Source organism: Lichenostomus cassidix, chromosome 14 (genome assembly GCF_008360975.1).
Source record: "Lichenostomus cassidix isolate B80296 chromosome 14, HeHo_3.0, whole genome shotgun sequence".
NCBI lineage: Eukaryota > Metazoa > Chordata > Aves > Passeriformes > Meliphagidae > Lichenostomus > Lichenostomus cassidix.
In genome coordinates, this window is record NC_139495.1 from 10,015,477 (window position 1) to 10,034,111 (window position 18,635).

Genomic DNA, 18,635 nt, shown 5'->3' on the forward strand with positions numbered 1-18,635 from the left:
TTCATTCACTTAGGTAATGTTTAATTTATTATTATAAGAAATACTTAATAAGTGAGTCTTGGTCAAGTCTCGTTGTAATGCCTTATAGAACTACTGGCCACTTCTGGTTCTTCAATTTAGGATATCTAAAAAAGCTTTGTAAGGAAGTAATGGTTCTTTTAGCCTATATATAAATAGGCACTTAAAACAATTTCAACATTTTAAGACTGACTCACACATTGAGTTTGATTTCTAAGAGGATTAATAATTTCCTTACTATCATTACTGTGAAGCAGGAAAGATTGAAAAGGTTCTAAATATACTGATTTTTCCCAAAAATTTAATTTACATTTAAAAGAAACCTGCTGCTTTTCAAACAAACCCATTCCTGTGAACTAATCATTCTGGACAATAGCGAACAATTACAAATTACGACCAAATCTTAAATCAAACATTCTAGAAGCTAGAAGATTTTTTTTTCTTATCATTTTGAAGTTGTTCAGATGACTCAGAGATACGGTGCAAACAAAAACCCAGAAAGTTATTTGATTTGAAAATTACAGGTATTCCCCAGAAACTACATTAACTGGTGCAACCAGTAAGACTTGAATGATGTTTTTAATGACATTTCTTTATGACAAGATGATAAAAAGATTAATGCTTAATATCAGTGTCAAAGCACTTTACAGACACGAACTAAGCTTCCCAAGTGCACCACTGACTAATATACATGTTTAAAAAGGGTGAACTCAGGAACAGGAAGGACCTGTCCAATGTTCTGTTGAGCTAAAGCACAGGTGAAGCCTGCTGACGCCAGGATAACACACACTGTGCACTCTGTGTGAGCAGATCTAAACCCAGCGAGAGAAAAGTTAGCACTGATTTCCCATAACAGGTCTGGCTTTCTTTTCAGACTCAGACAAAACAGAGGAAGCTTAGCTCCAAGACTGTTGTTCAAAGACATCTGTGGTTTGACAAAATTTGACAAGTTTCCCTCACTCACAAAACATCTAATCTGAAGATCTGTTCAGAAACTCTCAAAGAAGCCTGCAAGACCTGTTTTAACCAAAATCAGTGAGCCAAGTGAGCCTATTTCCCTCCAAAGCACTTTGGCAGCTATGTAAGAATTACAAGTTATCTAACAGACAGTGGTTACAAAAAGCACTTTCGCAGGAAAGCCTTGAAGCTGATAAACTGTGATAAGCAAATTCACGTGAACTGCACTGTGGAGAAGCAGCAAAGCAAAGCTGCTCACATCTTGTTCCCAAGAACTCTGGAATTAAGCTACGCCCTTCTCTCATCAGTAACTGGGTTTGCATAGGATAATATGGTGGTATAGAAAGAGTAAGTCTTAAAGTGTGGCTATGGACAGTTATATCTGATATTCTTACAGGTGATGTGCTTTTTGTGGTATCAGTTAAGTAACTGATCCTCTGAACAGAGGCCGTGATTACATATCAAGTACTATTAAATGATGTTTCTTTTCTCTTATCCCTCAATGTAGCTATTGGGAAGAGCCAGACTACTTTCATCCTTTTCAGACCCCACCTCTCTCTGCAGACTAGAAATTCTTTTTCTTAAGACATTATGGTGGTTCTGCCTCTCTCCTCCTTCAGAAACTCCTTTTTATATCTCTGGAAGCTCTGGCTGCTGAGGCAGAACAAGCTCTGAGCACCTCTGTAGTGGTGACCCAGTCTGGCTATCTCCCTTTTCAACTCACTGAGCCATCAACACGCAGTTTCAAGCAGCTACTTAAATCTGCTTCAAATAAATGACCCCTAAATGAGGACAAATTTACACAAAGATGTCTTTATCCGATTAACCAAAAGACAAAATTTGTTTCTGTAGTAAAATAACAGCTTGTTTTCCCATCCGGTGTCACAATGTTTATTCCATACTAAAGGTGAGAAAAATGTTGTGGAACCAAGAAACAGAGCCCAAGTATTCATCTGTCCTTATCAGTCATCCAAACAGGCATAAAAATTAAACTGTGGCCTGTGCGAAATATTAACCTTTATTTTGGGACGAGACAGTGAGAATGGAATGACAAGATCAGTATTTTCCATTCAACAAGCACAACATTTCCCAGCCTTGTAGAGTTGAGTGTCTGAGGACAGGCAAGAGCTTTCAACTTATTTCAAAAGATCTCAAGTCTGAATAATAAGGCACTTAGTAATCTAAAAGCTTCACCTCATAAAATCCATTTTACAGAACTGGCATCCAAAATCAGTAATAATTTTAAGACCTAGACGTATTTGCAGATAAGCTGTTGATAAAATCCTACAGCTAAAAGCAAAGACACAACTGAGCACCATCCAACCAGACTGACTGACTCCCCATCAGCTCAACTGCCTTAGCTGTGTGTGAACATTTGCCTGAAACCTTTCTTCCAATTCTGCCATAGAAGATTTGCAACTCCAGGTGCTGCAACTCCATCCTCTTCTCCTTATTTGAGAGATTAAATGTATCAGTTTAAAATTCAACAGAATTTTCAGGGAATACACTCACATAAGCAGTGATTTCTCATTCCCAGTTGTATGCATCACATTATTCAAGATCACCAGAAAGCACCAAGACAGCTTTTGTCTTCACACAAGCTCTAACATGGCAGAATAGAAATGCAGTTTCTTTTGCCCCTATAGCTGCATCCATGAAATCCCAATGAACTCTTTCCTTGACATGAAAACGAAGGTTAACTGTCAAAGATACTAATCTGCAAATGCTGTATCTTTACTTAGACAAGAGTTACTTTTACAAAGACATATGTATTGACAGAGTTACACTTTCTTATTTATATAACTGTCCTGGAAGTTTCACTTTCTTATTTATATAACTATCCTGGAATTATCTTGACGATAAAGATGTGGATTTACCCATGATAGGACTGTTCAAGTTGCTGCACTTAGATGTTTCTGGGGACTAATGAGTGGACTAGTGCAGCACTGCATTTCTGTCCAGTTCATTTTCAACCCACTCAGCATGAGTGAGGTTGGAGGCTGTGCTTTCATTATTCCCTCTCTGACTGTTAGAAACTCAGGGCAAGACACTCAATCTGACTCAGTATCAGTCTAGAAAGGTCCAGTACAGAAACACAGGAAAAATGACAAAAGGCTGCAAGAGTTCTGAAGCATCAGGATACAGAACCACAAAGCAGTTTCACACTTGAAAGAAGGGAACTTCCTGGCCACAAGTTATAAAATTGGCATCCTTAAAGAAGCATTACTGGTAAAACTTAGAAAGTTTTTTAAACTGGCAGTTTAAATCTACCAGGAGCAGATTTAAGTTCATTTTTCACAGTATTTTTTTATGTTTTAATGTTTACCTCTTATAGAAAATCACAGTGTTGTCTCCTACCTCTTATACCTAGCTTGCTTATTTGATGGGACAATGTAACTGAATTTCTTCCTAAGAACGCTTCTGGAGCAATGACTAGTTTGAGAAACATTTCCCAAGGAATGTATATTGACTGTGATGAATTCCTATTGATGTGGAGGCTACTTAACAAGAATCTAACTAATAAGTTGGTTGGATTTAATCCATACACTGAACTGGCAACATGCACCAGAGAAAGAGGCAGAGGGTGAAAGGATATGTTTGGGGAAGAAATCACACGTGACAGGCACTTTCAAAGTGGGTCACAGATATTTTAGATGTTGCCCAGCCACTCTTAACCTTTGGTCTCATCTATTTTCCACTGCCTTCCAGGCTTGTTTCTCTTCCCTCTCCTGCTATGACTTTCCTGCATACACAGTGCAAATTACCCTGGCTTTAAGATTAAAATGCCTGACATTCACATATGCACAATATTCTTCTAAATAAAAGCAAGGTTCTGCAAATTTTGCTTTTCACTGCTTTTGAATGTCCTTGTGCACCAAATGCAGCAACAGAACATGAAAGGGAAGGAAGTTTTCTTAGTAACACCATTTTTATTGCCAAGTTCCATTTACAAAGAAAGGTCTGTTCCTCGCTCTTGTCCAGGTTTTCAATAGCCACAACAAATAATCAATGCCAGCAAATACAGACTCAGCTATAGAAATCTGGATTTCAGAAACATACACCAATACGTTCTAATTTCACTCCCTTCTCAGACAGTTACATTGTTCTTTAATTTAACATAAGATATTATCACATTTACTCCAAACGTCTAACATAACTTACATTAAATAATTAATACTTATTGCCTGTAGAAAGACATTTCAGAATTCAATTCACACCATGTTTGGGCTTTTTCCAGGTAAATGTAGTGCATCTTCAGGACTTTTTTTTCTCAAATGAACTACATTTCAGACATAACTTTATTGAAATATATTTCACAGGAGGACAGTCCATGTTCATTAAATGTTTTTTGTAGTGCTTAAATCCCAGGTACATTCATTCTTCTAGAAAAATACATTTCTCCCTCTCCACACTGAAAACAATCCAACTTAGAAAACAGCTCTACACGAAGGAAAAAGTTTGCGACAAAAATATCAACACAGCTGTTCACAAGTGGAGATGCCTAAAGTTATCTTCTAAAGTTTGTAATGCTTCCAGTGGGCTCCCTGGAGTTGTGACAATGTATTATTTAGTGCTTTCCTTGGGAAAACAGAGCTCCTAACATTGGAATAGTCTATAAATTCACACACTTGAATCTATTCCCAATAGTTAAAAGAATTATCTTCATGTTCATTGTTAATATTTCTGCCACAGTCCCTAAATACACCCAAAAGCTAAACCTCAGATCTGCTCATACATACTTAAGTTACCAGATTGCAATTACTATGTGTATTAAACTCACTTTAGTGTGAGTATTCATAACCAAAAGTAATGGGGAACAAGACAAAAAAAATCTCATGAATCTATAGATTATGACCTTAAAAGAATCCTGTGAACTAGTCTGAACCTTAACTCTAACTTGTTATCAAGTATTCTTAGTCATTATCTGCTTAAGCCCTCTTTAGTTACTTTTAAAAGAAATGCTCTCCACACACTTATTTATGCTAACAAGACAGTCGCAACAGTGACTCAAGTTTTTCCTTTTCATATTAAGAACCAATGAATTCAAGTTAGCAAAACAAACCAGATACCACCACAGTGCACATTTATTAGACAACCAAAATTTAACTTTACATTTACAATACATTAACAAACACGTGTATTTTATAACACCTTGCAAAAGAAATCAAATCTGAGCAATGCGCAAATCTAAAAATGTTGGGAGATCAAAATAGGGAAAATTCTGTACAAATGCAATATAAAAATATGTTTCCATATGAAAGAACCCTCTGTTTGAGACTCAGTCAAGGACTGCATCTCCTATGTCTTTGTTGCCGCTCAAGTCCTGAGCAGCAGAAAAACCCCCAAGCACTTCCCCCCTCCCAACCCCTAAAAACATCCCACCCTAGCAAGCCCTGCTTGGATCACCATCTGCTTTTCAGAATCTGATAGGAGACAGTAAGAGTTATTCTATTTGTTTCTAATTCATGCTGCAAATGTTGGGAAAGGTCAAGAGAAACACAGCAGGCAAGCACAGGAGAACTACTCCCAAGATTCCTAGATAATAGAAGAGCGGTGCCCAGGAGAGTGATGGCCTTAGGGTAGGCCAGTGGTGGTTAACCAGGAACACACCAAAACACTCTTTCAAGAAGAACAGTAGCAGTTAAGAAGAGAATTTTCAACATATATTTAGATGGCTACATTAGGCTGTCTGAAAGTCGGAGATTAATTATCTTGGAGGCAGAAGGCCTCCACCTCTCTAGCCCCAGCTGATGTCTCTGCAGGTCTCTGATTCAACTACAGGACTAAACCACCCATTTTCCAGACAGCAGCTGCCTGCCTGGGCAATGTTTAAAAGCAAGTTTAACTTCAGCTGGTTAGTGGAGACAACAGCAGAACGTTTAACCTGATGGGGGCTTTTTGACTACTACTCCATGGTGGTCAGTGCCACTGCTCCTGAAGCTGCTCTGGAGCTCCCTGTAACGTCCAGTGAAGTGACTGATTACACCAGACCACGACAGCACCACATGAGTGAAATGTTAACTATCTTGCCATAAACAAACTACTTTAACTATTACTTTTCAAATTCTACAAACCAAAATACTTTGAATCCAGAAAAGAACATTATTTTGTCCTGTGTTCTGTATCGACTTAAACTCTGAATATGAAGTCTTAAATTCTGGATATAGAAGATGATTTTTTAAAAATATCACATACCTGTCTGTCCTTTAGCAACAACACTGCAAAAGAATAAATGAATTCTGGAAGATATTCCCAATGTTTCCTCACCAAGTGACTTCAAGAAAAATTCCAACTGGGTTCTAAAACGAAGAATACTGAAGAGCTTCTTCAGCAGGTGAAACTTTATATCTTTCCTTTTCTAAGCTCAGCTTAATTTAAGTGACAGTAATAAGAATTTTAGTTTATCATGACTTAGCAGTGGAGAATATAAATGAGCTCAGTCTTTATAGTATATATAATTCATGACTTCACAGACAAAATACGGCTTCTAGTACTAATACACGTGATGACTTTTCTAATGCATTTGGTTTAATACATACAGCTTATGAAATGAAACACAGGAAGCTTCACCTTTGGTTTTGTTCTATATCAAAGAATTTCTGCAAAACAGTTGAGTCTCATATCCAAGTTTTACACTTCAAGGATTACTCCCATGGTGAAGTAGACATCAGAACTGGACATTAATGCTTCCTCCCTCCCCTTCTTGACCAAATTACCTGTCTGCAGCCATTACCCACTTCACAAATGAAAAGCTCAGCTGGTTCATTGCTGTACACTGGATGACAGAAAAGCAAAGGGGACCAGCAAGAAGCAGTGAGACCTAACAGTGAAGGCAACACATAGCCCAACAAGTAAGTAATAGTTTGGTAAAATGCGATAAAATAAGATACACGGACAATAAAATAATGAAGTAACATTCAGTATGCCCTGGCTTCTTTGGCTTCTCTTCTCAAAAGAAAGAGAATAATAAAATTGTATTATGTTGACAGAGTATGACTGAAGACAGGCATAGTCTCTACAAATACACTGAAAATTTAGCATATCTCCAAAACGTTGACATTTTGCTCTGCAACACAGCTATATTTAGAGTGATTCTACCTCCCTCTGCAGCATTACACTGAAATAGTGAGGCTTTTGAATGACCAGTTGTTTAGTTGCTGCTCTCATCTGCAATTTGGTATCTGGATTTGGTTAAAGGCAGTGATGTTACACTGACTCACAGCAATGTTCTTTTGGGTTTTTTGTGGCTGATGTGCTAATGAGCACAACACAGCAGGCAGGCACAGGAGAACTACTCCAAAGATTTATAGATAATAGAAGAGCAGTGCCCAGGTGAGTTTCCTTTTTACAGTGAAAAGGGGGTGAGGAAACAGCTCTTTTCTGATAAAAGAGAGATACAACACTCTTCCAGGAATTGTAGATGACTAATTCTGTACTTGCAGAGATTAAAAACTGCTGATAGCAAATTATTTCAGCATCTCCAGTTTTGCATTCTGAAGTCTCCTAATGCAGCACAAAGTACAGTCAAATGTTGGACACACATGCCTTAAGGACAGAAGCAAAGTCAAAAATCAACTGCTTGTGTGGCACTCAGATTTAGGGTCAGCTGCAGTGTTCATGTTGGTAAAGCTGGCGCAGTCAGAGCTTTCCTACTGTAATTCCATCTTTGCAGGGAGTTTTTGATAGAGCTGTTGGAAGATATCCCACCTGGCCACCCCTCAACCAGGACAAGGCTCTGCCAGCAGCAGACTCAACAGCAGACCCATTCCTCTATTTCCCTAATAATAGGATCTATCTCAGTCAGTTCCTCTGAAGCTCTCACTAGATAACTGGTCATGAGATTTAAAAGCCACTCAAAGGTAACAAAAAGCACAAAATTTGTCCCATTTCTTGTGCAGTGCAGCTCAGGGATAAGATTATGCACATGCATAAGAGACTCCTCGTGCATGGGTCTAATCTTGCTAAAACAGAATTTGAAATGAGATAAAGATCAAGGTTTTCCTGTCTAACATGAATTCTATTAAAGGGAATTCAGCCTGCACAGTGGCATTTTGTGTAATCTAGGTCAAGAGTTTAAGGTTAACAACTAACACAAAATGCTTTCAAATTAAATAAGGCATTTTTTTATAGTGACCTTCAGAATATTACTGGGGCTACAGTGTAATGCTGCAACATACTATAGGAAGTCTAGGTTGAAATCAGTGCAGCTAACAAAAATTCATGTGGTCCTTGTGCCCAAATTGCTACTGGTGTTCAGTCTTGCTCAGTTACATGCATATTAGCTGCAACAGTGACTACATTAGCGCAAACTCATCCCAAGCATGAGACCAAAAAACCCCAAAAGTAGGCTCTTATTCCAGCAATGCCAAATTTTTACACAAAACCCATTGCACTGTTGAAGACACTCAACTCTGAGTTCATTTACAGTTTGGGCCACTCGGAAATGGTCAGCATAGCAGTTAATTCAATTTGAGGGAAAGCAGAAGTCACAGAACAATAAAAATCAACAAAAGTGCATGAAAAAGTTAATAAGGGGGGAAAAAATTACTGGCATTCAGTAGCAGACACCTTGTATATTTGGTTGGCAAAGATTAAATTATTATGTGAAGGAGAAGACAGAAAAAGTGAGAAAAGTTATACTTCAGAATTAGTCAATCTCATATATAAATATAACATTTAAAAATCACTTCAAGTGTTCCCTATGACAACCAGAAAGAGGTACAATAAGCACCCAGGAAGTGGGTAAGAACTTTTCAGATTCACCTAGTGGATAAGAACTCAATGCTAGTAGAGACAGAATGAGGAAACAGATTGCAGTGATGACTGAAATCAATACCAAGTAAACAGCAGTCCTCCTTCGAGGAATTGCCCACTCAGTGTTATGAACAGACCAGCAACAGCAATCTACTCATTTTACTATTAATTTAAATTAACCTATTTGGAAATTGATGAAAAATATTAAATTGCATTTGTGTTAAATTATGTATCAAATTGGCAAAGTATATTCCAAACTTTAATCAACGTCTTTCCCTTTCTGTCAACTTGGTGTCAGGATCTAGGAAGTAATGTAACTCAGAATCACTTTTATGTAGCAATGCTGTTTAACAGGGATACTATCCCAGATAGGAGAAAAAATTACACAATACCTTGTCTTTTGAGTTTCAGACATGCAAAGGAACTATCAGTTAGATGTGCTGACCTCCTTCCTACGTGACTGCGAAAAATTTGAAAGACCTCTTAAGAGTAAAACTGCTTCTGTCTGCTTCTTGAAGTTGTCTTTCAGTTGCAGGGAATCACAATTCCTCAGATGTGTAGCAATTTGACTGTCAGAAGTGAACAAACAAGCTACAGCAATCTTTTAAAATATTTTACATGCCTCTGTAGGCGGCTAAGCAAAGACTAAAGTAGTCTCAAAAATCCCTCATGTAAATTTGAATAAGCATTTGTCATTAAACTTCAGGCTTTTACTATCTAGAAAGTTGTACCTTTGAATCAAACCTTGAAATAAATATTATATATGGAAAACATAATATTGAAGTCTGGAGTCCCACAAAGACAATACTGAAAGTGGCCAAGCCTGCTGGTATTGTGCAGGCCTCCAAAAGATGAACAAGATCAGGATTAAAAAACAAAACCAACCAACCAAAAAAACCAAACAAAACCCCAAAAACCCTCCTCCACAAAAAAAACCCAAACCAAACTGAAACACACCCTGACTCAAATGGAAGTTTTACCTCTGTCCTACAATATATATTTTTTTTCTGGTCAGTGGCATGTCTCCAGTTTCAGAGACATAATAATGCAGTATCATGAAGCTGGGTATCCAAAAATCTCTTCACTTTGCCATAATACTGTAGACCTTTTACAATTAATTAGTTCCTGTTAGAAAGACAGTAGGTCCTCTGAAATACTTTCATGTTCTTGTATAACAGAAATTGGTAGGAAAGAACCAGTCCAGATTCAAAAGTTTGGGTTATTTTCCTCTTCTCCAGTTCAGATATGCTGAGTATCCGATGTTGGCTCTAAAAGCTGCTGACATTCTCTGTCACCAGTTGGTCCCTTCAGCTGGACCTGAGGCCTCTCAGGCCTCCAAAAGTATCTGCACTCCCAGAGAAAAAACAATTCACAATTTGGTTGCATTTTCTTCACTGTTTTTCACAGTCTGCACGGTGGCTTTAGTCAGAACATTCTTCCTCTACCTCTTTTACTTTGTCAACTTCAGTTTCAGACTGCAAAGAGGCCTGAGGGATGCAGCTGAATGTTCGAATGCTGTGTGGATCCACTGGTGGCACCAGTGTGAGTGACTCCACACTCAGCGTGTCCGTGTTGTCATCTGTGATTAAGGATATTGTGGGCTGCTGTGCAGGAATCAGGCTGGGAGACAGATTGGCTGTTTCTATGTCACTGCTTTTTACAGCATTTTTGCTGGACTTGGAGACAGCTGAAAGAGTTTGATCAGTCAACATCGTCTGACCGGAACTGGCCATCGGAGGCTGCTCTGGAGCTGAAGCATCATCTGAGGAAAGAAAACACCAAGAACAGTCAATATTCAAGTCAGTATGTACATTAAGCCTAACAATATACCATTATTCACGAGTGTTCAAGAATAGCTGGGTGGAAAATGCAGTTCTGTGAAGCACTGTGCTTACACATCACTTTTTAGTAACTAGAAATAAACCAAAATATTATAAAGGCATAACCTAAAATGTTGGCAGGATTCAGTTCAAATTCAGAACAAGACAATTATGTACATTTAGTATTAGAATATGCAGCAATATTAGAAATATTCTTAGAGAGAGGGAATTGAAGGAAAGAAAACCTCTCCAATATTTAGTACAAACTAAAATTAACCGCTAGCCCATACCAGGAAGATCTTTAGAAATAAGAGAAAAAACCAAAGAACCACTCTACAGCCAGCTTTCCCAAAAGGTGGCCTGTTTCTTACAAAAATTTGGAGGTAATTCTCTCAATTCATCCTCCAGATTCACATTTAAGCGACACCTCAACTACAGAAAGCAGAATTATGGCAGAAGAGGAAGGAGGATAATGTCCTTACTGCAAATGAAGGTGCTGCAAGAGAGGCCTGTTTTACACAGCCTTGTCAGACATGATTTTTTTGTCCTCCTAAGCATGGAGCATCCAACACTGATAAAATTGGGAATAAGCATAAATGCTACAGAAAACTAATTTGCTACTACACCTCCCCACATTTTAAAACAACCCTCCAACATTAATAACTATTTGTACTGTCCTTTCCCCCTAAAAATCCTAGCAAACTGTCAAACAAGCTGCTCACTTGGCTCAGGATGAAGAGGAAATGGAGGGCATGAGGTGATACTGCCTTATATGAGCAAGTATGCCCAAAAAAGTCAGTTTTTTTTTCTTTTCAGACTGCAGTAATAGATGCCATTAAAGTAACACTTATCCAGCTTCAAGACAGACCAGTTTTAATGCTTTTGTAAGAAACAGCATGTGTTCAAGTGTACAGGCATCCACAGAAAAGTCTACAAGGCATTGTAGTGAATACAGAAGCTAAGAACTAGGTATGGTTTTAGGACACAGTGACCTTAAAAATATTTCCGTTTCAATATGATTCCCATTAGTCCTGGAAAAGAACAGAAAGCATGAACATAAGACAAAAAAAAAGAAAAAAACAAAGTGGAGAATGGAATGGATATCAGTAAGGTATCAGTGGATAACACTAAAATGATTGATGTTTTTTACCTTTCTGGTATGATAACCCCAAACAATGGTGTATTCTTACTTCAGAAACCACTCACATGTACTTTTTGCTGAATTGGTGGCTAAAGCTTCTCGCTTTAATAAAAACAAGATTTACAGATGGTAAAAAAAGTCTCCTTTTAAATAAAAGGGTCATCAGTGGTTATTTTTGAAATATCAGGACAGATTCAAAGTAACCCTACAGATCCTTTTTAGCTGTAAAGAAACTTTAGTAAGAATGTAGCAACTGATAAGACAGGAAGTGATGCAAGACTCACATGGAAAATGAACTGCTAAAACAATGAAATACAGCCTCATTTCTCAGAATTCCAGGCTAAACACTAACATTTCAGTAGGCACGGAACAGTGAGTCTCTGCTTTTTGAATTGATAAAATCTTAAAAGAATATCAAATGCTCTTTGCCAAGGTAATTTTTTAAAATCTTTCTTACACTATAGCATGAGTATTCACCAAAGTTCAGGATTCAGAAACCTGAGGCATTCTGGTAAGTAAAGTGTTACCAAACAATGCATTCTGCTCAGGAATTTTCTATACAGCACATTTCTATTGTGGTCCTATTTAACTTCTGAATCTACACTTAATTTCTTAAATCAGTCCTTCCCCTCTCCCAAAAGAATATCAAAGTATTTTCTTAATGCTTTCATTTACTGAGATAATGAAAGACATACATATTGTTTTGTTATGCTGTATTGTCCCCAAATCCTTCCACATAGGTTCTGAATTAAAGTGACTCCCTTCTTAATGCCACAAGGAAAAAGTATGTGAAAAAAAGTCTCATTAAAAAGTGTCTGGAGTTAACAAGTCCAAACTTTCTATACAAAAATCTCAAAAAACATTCAGAAGAAAGATAAAAATATCAAAAAATGTAAGCAGAATATACTGCTCCAGTATTTCAGCTGCAGCATTTACAGAGAATACAAGATCAGAGCTCTTCTCTGCTTCCCTCCAGAAATTTATTTACTGTTCCTTAAATTCCTTTTATTTACTGTTGATAGAAGCAAATCTCTCCTCAGTATGTCCTTAGTCACTGCCAGCCTCACTTCTGGCACTGTATTTTGGGGAACAGTGGCCAATTGCTGTGGGCCAGTGTGGCACTCCTGCCATAATGACCAGAAAGCAAATCCCAACACACAAAGGTGTGTAGGGGGAGAGTTCTGAACATTGTCTAGAGCTCACAAGAATGTGTCTCTAAGCAGGTACCAAGATAGAGTACCAAGCTCTTGCTTCTAAAGAGTTTAATGTACCCAGCATGTTTACAGATTAATTTCTCTACCCATTAACTGGAACTTCTCTTTATACTGCATATAAAAATACTAACTGGCTTTCAAAAAACCCAAACTCCTAATACTTTGTTCCAGTTTGACTTTTGGACAGAAAGAAAAAAAACCTGTAATTCTTCCATGGATAAAACCACCAGTCACTAAGATATGCTCTACTCTTAAATATCAAAAAGGTACTAAAATACTAAATATCAAAAGGTACCCTAAAGCTAGAAAACAGCATTTCTATTTATCTGTCCCCAGCCCCCATGTATTTAAGCAAGAGTGTAAAGGCACAAAATGTATGCCAGATCTGCAACAAAAGCAGGGAGTGTGAAGTCAGTTTCTTAAAATGGTTCTGAGCTCAACTTCTAGTTCTAACAAACACCCTGCCATACCCCTAAACTTATTGTAACTATTGAAAACAAGGTGTACTTTTTCAAGTTTTGGGGTATTATTAGCTCTCTTTGGATGCAGAGCCTTCAGTAGCCTTACATGTTTTTCAGCACTTCTTTAATGCTACAAGATTATCATGACAGCAAAACTAAAACACTCTCCTTTTTCTGTTCTTTTCTATCTTCTTTCACAATAATCCTTCTTAACATAACAGAACTAAAGAATGAGTATCACCCACAGAGAAGGTTCCTAAGCTGCGCAGCAACATAGTATGAAAGGATAACAAAAATACAAATAACAAGACATTAAAAAAAAGTTGCAAATTAAATCTATGAAGATGAAAAAGGGTGTTTATATAATACTAGCAAAGTATCTTCATGCCATGATAGTAACAAAAGAAATTAATTAGATACAAGTTGAAATACATTAAATAACAAAGGTCATCTGAAGCATATCTCCACATCTTTTTTGCATGTGCTCTCCCCTAGGCTCCTCAGGTGAGGACAATTAAACAGTCCATAAAGTCATCTGCCAGAATTTGATGACAGGAATATTAAGCCTGTGCCATCAGAGTCCAAGGACATTCTCATGCTGAGAGTATGACAGGGAATGCCTGTCCCTTTTACCTGAGCTATAAATAGATTTTTTGCTGCTGGCCAAAGACCTGCATTAGCGTCCATTCAGGAGCCTGTGCTTACTAAATTTCACTACAGCCAGGGCTGTCCTGTGCAAATGAAGACATGGCTGCTTTGAAGCTGGAGGCTTGATAGCACAATTTCCACCTTTGGCAAGAGAGCTCAGATATACAGGAGAAACTGCAGGTAATGTTTTCAGAACAGCTAATTAATTAATTTACAGCTCTCCCAAAACAAAAGGTAGAGACAAACATTAAAAAGCTTTCTTCAGTTTCCTACCTCACTGTCATTGCTGTCAGCATGGAAAGCAAACATGTTCTATTGAGTGTTATGGGCTTGTGAAGGCTTATGGAGGAACCTGCCTGAGTGGGTATTGCGGGAGTTTCTGCTGCAGCTGCTGCTGGAAGGCCTAAACCCAGTGTCCGCCGTGACTGTCAGCCTCCGACAGACTAAACACCCGCCGGCGTCCTTTCCTGCCAGACCTTACTGAGGGAAACACAGCCATAAATCATACAGAGGCTTGAACAATGACACAGGGAAGGGAAACTGGAATGAAGACAAAGGATAAATGTTAGAGCAGCAACAAGAATAAGTGACAAGGACACACCTGTAACTGCTGGTATCTTGAATACAATTTGACACCACACCAAGAGCTTTCTAAGTTTGGGAAATACTTCTGAAGCTGGAAGTATTCATTGCTTAGAAATAAATGAGTTGAAATTAATTTAAGTTTTGCTTCCTATCTGAAAATGTTCATAATACAGTTTGGGCTATATCTGGCAATACCAAGAGCACTTACACCAAGGAGGGCTGGCAGGTATATATTTGCATTACAATCTACTCACCTGCTTCAGAAATCTTGAGAGAAGTTATTTACCACAAATTCTGGTGATAGAGAATTATTCTCCTTTCCCCAGGCCATAAATTATATGAGATGCAGTACTGAGCAGGTGACAACACTTCAGACCATTCAGCCCTACTATTCTCACTTCCAACAGTAGCATTTATATTTGGTTTATCATAAAGACAAACACAAGCTTTGAAAAGATAGCAGCAGTTCAGATGATGATGCTTGGTGCATAGAAAGTTCCTAGAAAAGAAACTTTCTAAGAACAAAAGTACTTCCTCACCTAGTTAGAAAATTACTAGAGCATCATAGAACAGAAGGTCAAACCACATTTACATTACTGACTATAGAGGGAAGAGACAGAGATAGTTTCAACAGGAAGGCAGGCACTGCTCTTATAGGCTTCCATGCTTGATTAATCATCCTCTCCTTGGAATGGAAATTTAATTTTACAGACTGGAATCCAATATGTTCTCTGCAACAAGGGACAGCTTTTAGTACTTATTTTAGCTCTTTTATCACCAATATATGCCAGAAGCATGAAATAGAGCATAAGTGGCACAGATCAGTGCTTTGTGAAGTCCTCTTTATCTAATCCTCCAATGTAAACATTTTCTTAAGTACTGAAGCCAATTGCTTTTTAAAAGTTAAGACATCTTAAAAAGTAATAAAATACAGCATAGATGACATTAACACATTCATAATTCTGGAAGACTGCTTACTTACAGTAAGAGAGCTTCTATATCTAATCCTTGGCATTTTTAAAAATAAGCACTTTAAAGAAGTGCGCAGTTCCAGCAAGGGTAGCCAAGACATGACTGTATTCTAAGCTCTGAAACTTAATGACTCAAATCTGCCTACCAAGAGAACATTTCTACCGTGTGCATAGCAACACTTCAAAAGGACATGCTAATTTAAAAAAAAATCATGTAAATACAAAGAAAAAAACAACCTGATAGCAGCACTTGCAGAACCTGATACGAAGTTTTCTGTCTTGCTAGGCATTCTGCTTTAAGAAATGACTTCTGAGTTTTCAATTTTAAAGAACAGTGATCTTGCAAAGGGCTTAATTCCCAGATACTGCAAATGGGGGAGGTTACTAGGCTTTAAAATATCTGTGCCATAAAACAGTCTGACAACTCTTAGGTAGTATAGCCAACAAACTCAGGGATCATAGGAGTTTATTTCACTCATGACAAAAAAGTTGATGCAACACTGTGTGACCGTTTGACACAGGTAGGAGTGATAACAAGGTTTTACAAAATACTGAATTAACGTACCTTTTTGTGTGATGTTTTTGAAAGCTCTTTTGCTGTTTAATCATCAATATATATCCTGATGGTGGACTCAAACACTGACACACAAGATGGTCTTAGGCATCAGCAATTTATTATCGCTGGTATGCCTTTTTATACTCTTTCTTCACATGCATAACAGGTGTTCCTTATTACATTACCGTTGGTCAGTAACCTATCCACAGGTGCCTTTTCTAATTAGTCCTACACATCTGCTTTCTCTGCTTCATTCTCTAACAAAATTGTCTACCTCGCTTGTTTAGGGGCACAGCTGTAACTTATTTAGGTTTAGGCTGCCCTCAGCCTTTTCCTATCTTACCACAATATTCTATGTTACACGGTTTTCTCTTAACTAACATACAATTTGTCTTTATTTTGTTCTCATTTATCACTGTTTTATATTAAAAATGGTGTCTGTGTTCCAAATCTTACTTGCTGAAACAACTCTGTGAAGAGTTACAAGTATCATCTCAAATATATCAAACCCTGACCAGCTGAAATCTGTCAACAGACAGTATCTTAGGACACTATAATTACAACCTCACAGTATAAAAAGCTGTGTGGTTTAAGATGTTGCTTGTAAGGAAGGTAGTTGAGGCAGTTTCCTTGAATTCCAGATAGGCATCTCCCCTTTATCTTGTCTGGCCTTCTTGTCTGAAGTTCCTGAGTAACCCAGGATGCTCTTCATGCTCAACAATTTGAGTAGGTGCCAGAGCAAACAGGGGAGCAGGGAAGGAGGGGCAGAGAGCTCCTACAAGTTTGTATGTGCTCAGAATGGAATGGGAAATGAGACAGAGTCAAATGTGACAGATGGCAGCAGCATTCAAGTGCTACCCTGGGACATAAAATAGATTTTGGGAACTGCTTGCTGCTCATCAGCTACTGGTTACTTGCTCCTCAAAGGAGCCTCTTCACATCATGCAAGTTTCCTCTCATGCTTCACAGCAGAGTAAGGCAGTTTAGCTTCAACTGTCCTCAACTGGTTAAGCAAAGGGCAAATCACCCATTGAAGTGGGTGAATACCAACAATTGTTTCCATATCCCAGCTGAGTGGTCAGTATGACCTGACAGAGCACAGACAGTGCTCATGGCACTGCCACTTATTTCAGCTGACTTCTGTTCATGCAGAAGCCCACAGAACAGCTACCTGGACATGCCAAACAGACCCCGTCTCTCATGCCACGTTCCTGGCAAGTTTCCACTAGAGATCACAGTTACATAGAAATACTATAAAAGGGAGAACATTTATTACAAACTTACAGCTATCTGGTCGATCAGTTAATGCAGAAACATTGTTCCCAAGAACAAACCACAGCATTGATCTGACACTGACGATTAGCAAAAAGTGACAGGAGAGCTCCAGGGGCTGGAGAAAAGCCTTCCTACATTCCCACTCCACAAAAGACCTAGCTCCAGGGATTTCAGAATTCTCACCAGTTGAGTTATAAGGACCTTGATACACCATCAGCCACTCAGCCACAGCTTTTAAACCACTACTTGCTCATTATTGCCTGCAACTGCACTAAGCAGTTTGGTACAGACCAGGGCAGCTGCTTTAAAGTATTATGCACATTTACTGCTTCCAAAGTGTTGAATGGATGCATATAGAAAAACATGCCAAATTTTATTCTGCAATTACACATTGAAGGACTATTTTGACTATATGTTGGTCTCTCAAGGCAACAGATGCTTTTCAATATAAAGTCTGGGTGCTAGATTGCTTTACGTATTTATTGTTCTTTAACCTCATCAGCACCCTTTCCTTACCCTTTCCAGCAGTATTTCTCGCAGGGATACTCACTTCAAACATTTAATGCAGATTGATCTGCTGACACTGTTTAGTGAAATCTTAAAACAATCAATACTGAGCAATGGTTGCATCATTTCCTGTAGGACTGCAACAAATTTTAGATATACATGGGCCTTCCAAATAAAGGCAAAATGGTATGTCTTAAAATGGGTAGCCAGAAAAACCCTCTCAACAAGTGATCAACATTGGAAATGACCATTAAAGTGAGGGGTTGCTTGCAAACGTCTTGAGAAACAAGTTACCTCTATTGTTTTGAAACCAAAATGATGTAGAGTAGGTCACTTCTAGCATGAAAGCATTTCAGTATGCACTCTTCAGGATTTACTTCTTGTTTAGTCTCCAGCCTGAGGTTTTGCCTCACACAATTTGCACTCAGAGCAGACATTATGGCAAGATTCTCTACAATTACTACATAGAAAGGAGGAATAATACAACAAGAAGTTCCAGTTTAAGCATACCCACTTAATAGACTGACCAATGCAAACACATGCAACCTGCATTTGGGGAAGTTACACTGTCAGTCTATTAGTATTGCAGCCTCTTCTACACCAATGAAACAGTCTCCTGAGATATGTTGTTCAGCCACAAGAGTGTTATTGCAAAAGTTTTACAATATTAACATCCTAAATAACAATTTCCAAATATTTCCTATTTGGCCTGTCTTTACAAATTAAC

At 38.1% G+C, this 18,635-nt stretch overlaps 1 protein-coding gene across 6 annotated transcripts in view; it reads right to left on the reverse strand.

The window, feature by feature from the left end:
- Positions 1 to 3,885: 3,885 nt before the first annotated feature.
- CLEC16A (C-type lectin domain containing 16A) overlaps positions 3,886 to 18,635 on the reverse strand; it is a 60,234-nt gene continuing 45,484 nt past the window's right edge. For 2 of the 6 annotated variants that reach the window (XM_085074848.1, XM_085074847.1), the window contains one exon: positions 3,886 to 10,492. In XM_085074848.1, the coding sequence (XP_084930974.1) occupies positions 10,152 to 10,492 (341 nt within the window). In that variant the 3' untranslated portion in view covers positions 3,886 to 10,151. The other 4 variants (XM_085074852.1, XM_085074850.1, XM_085074849.1 and 1 more) reach the window with 4 other exon arrangements.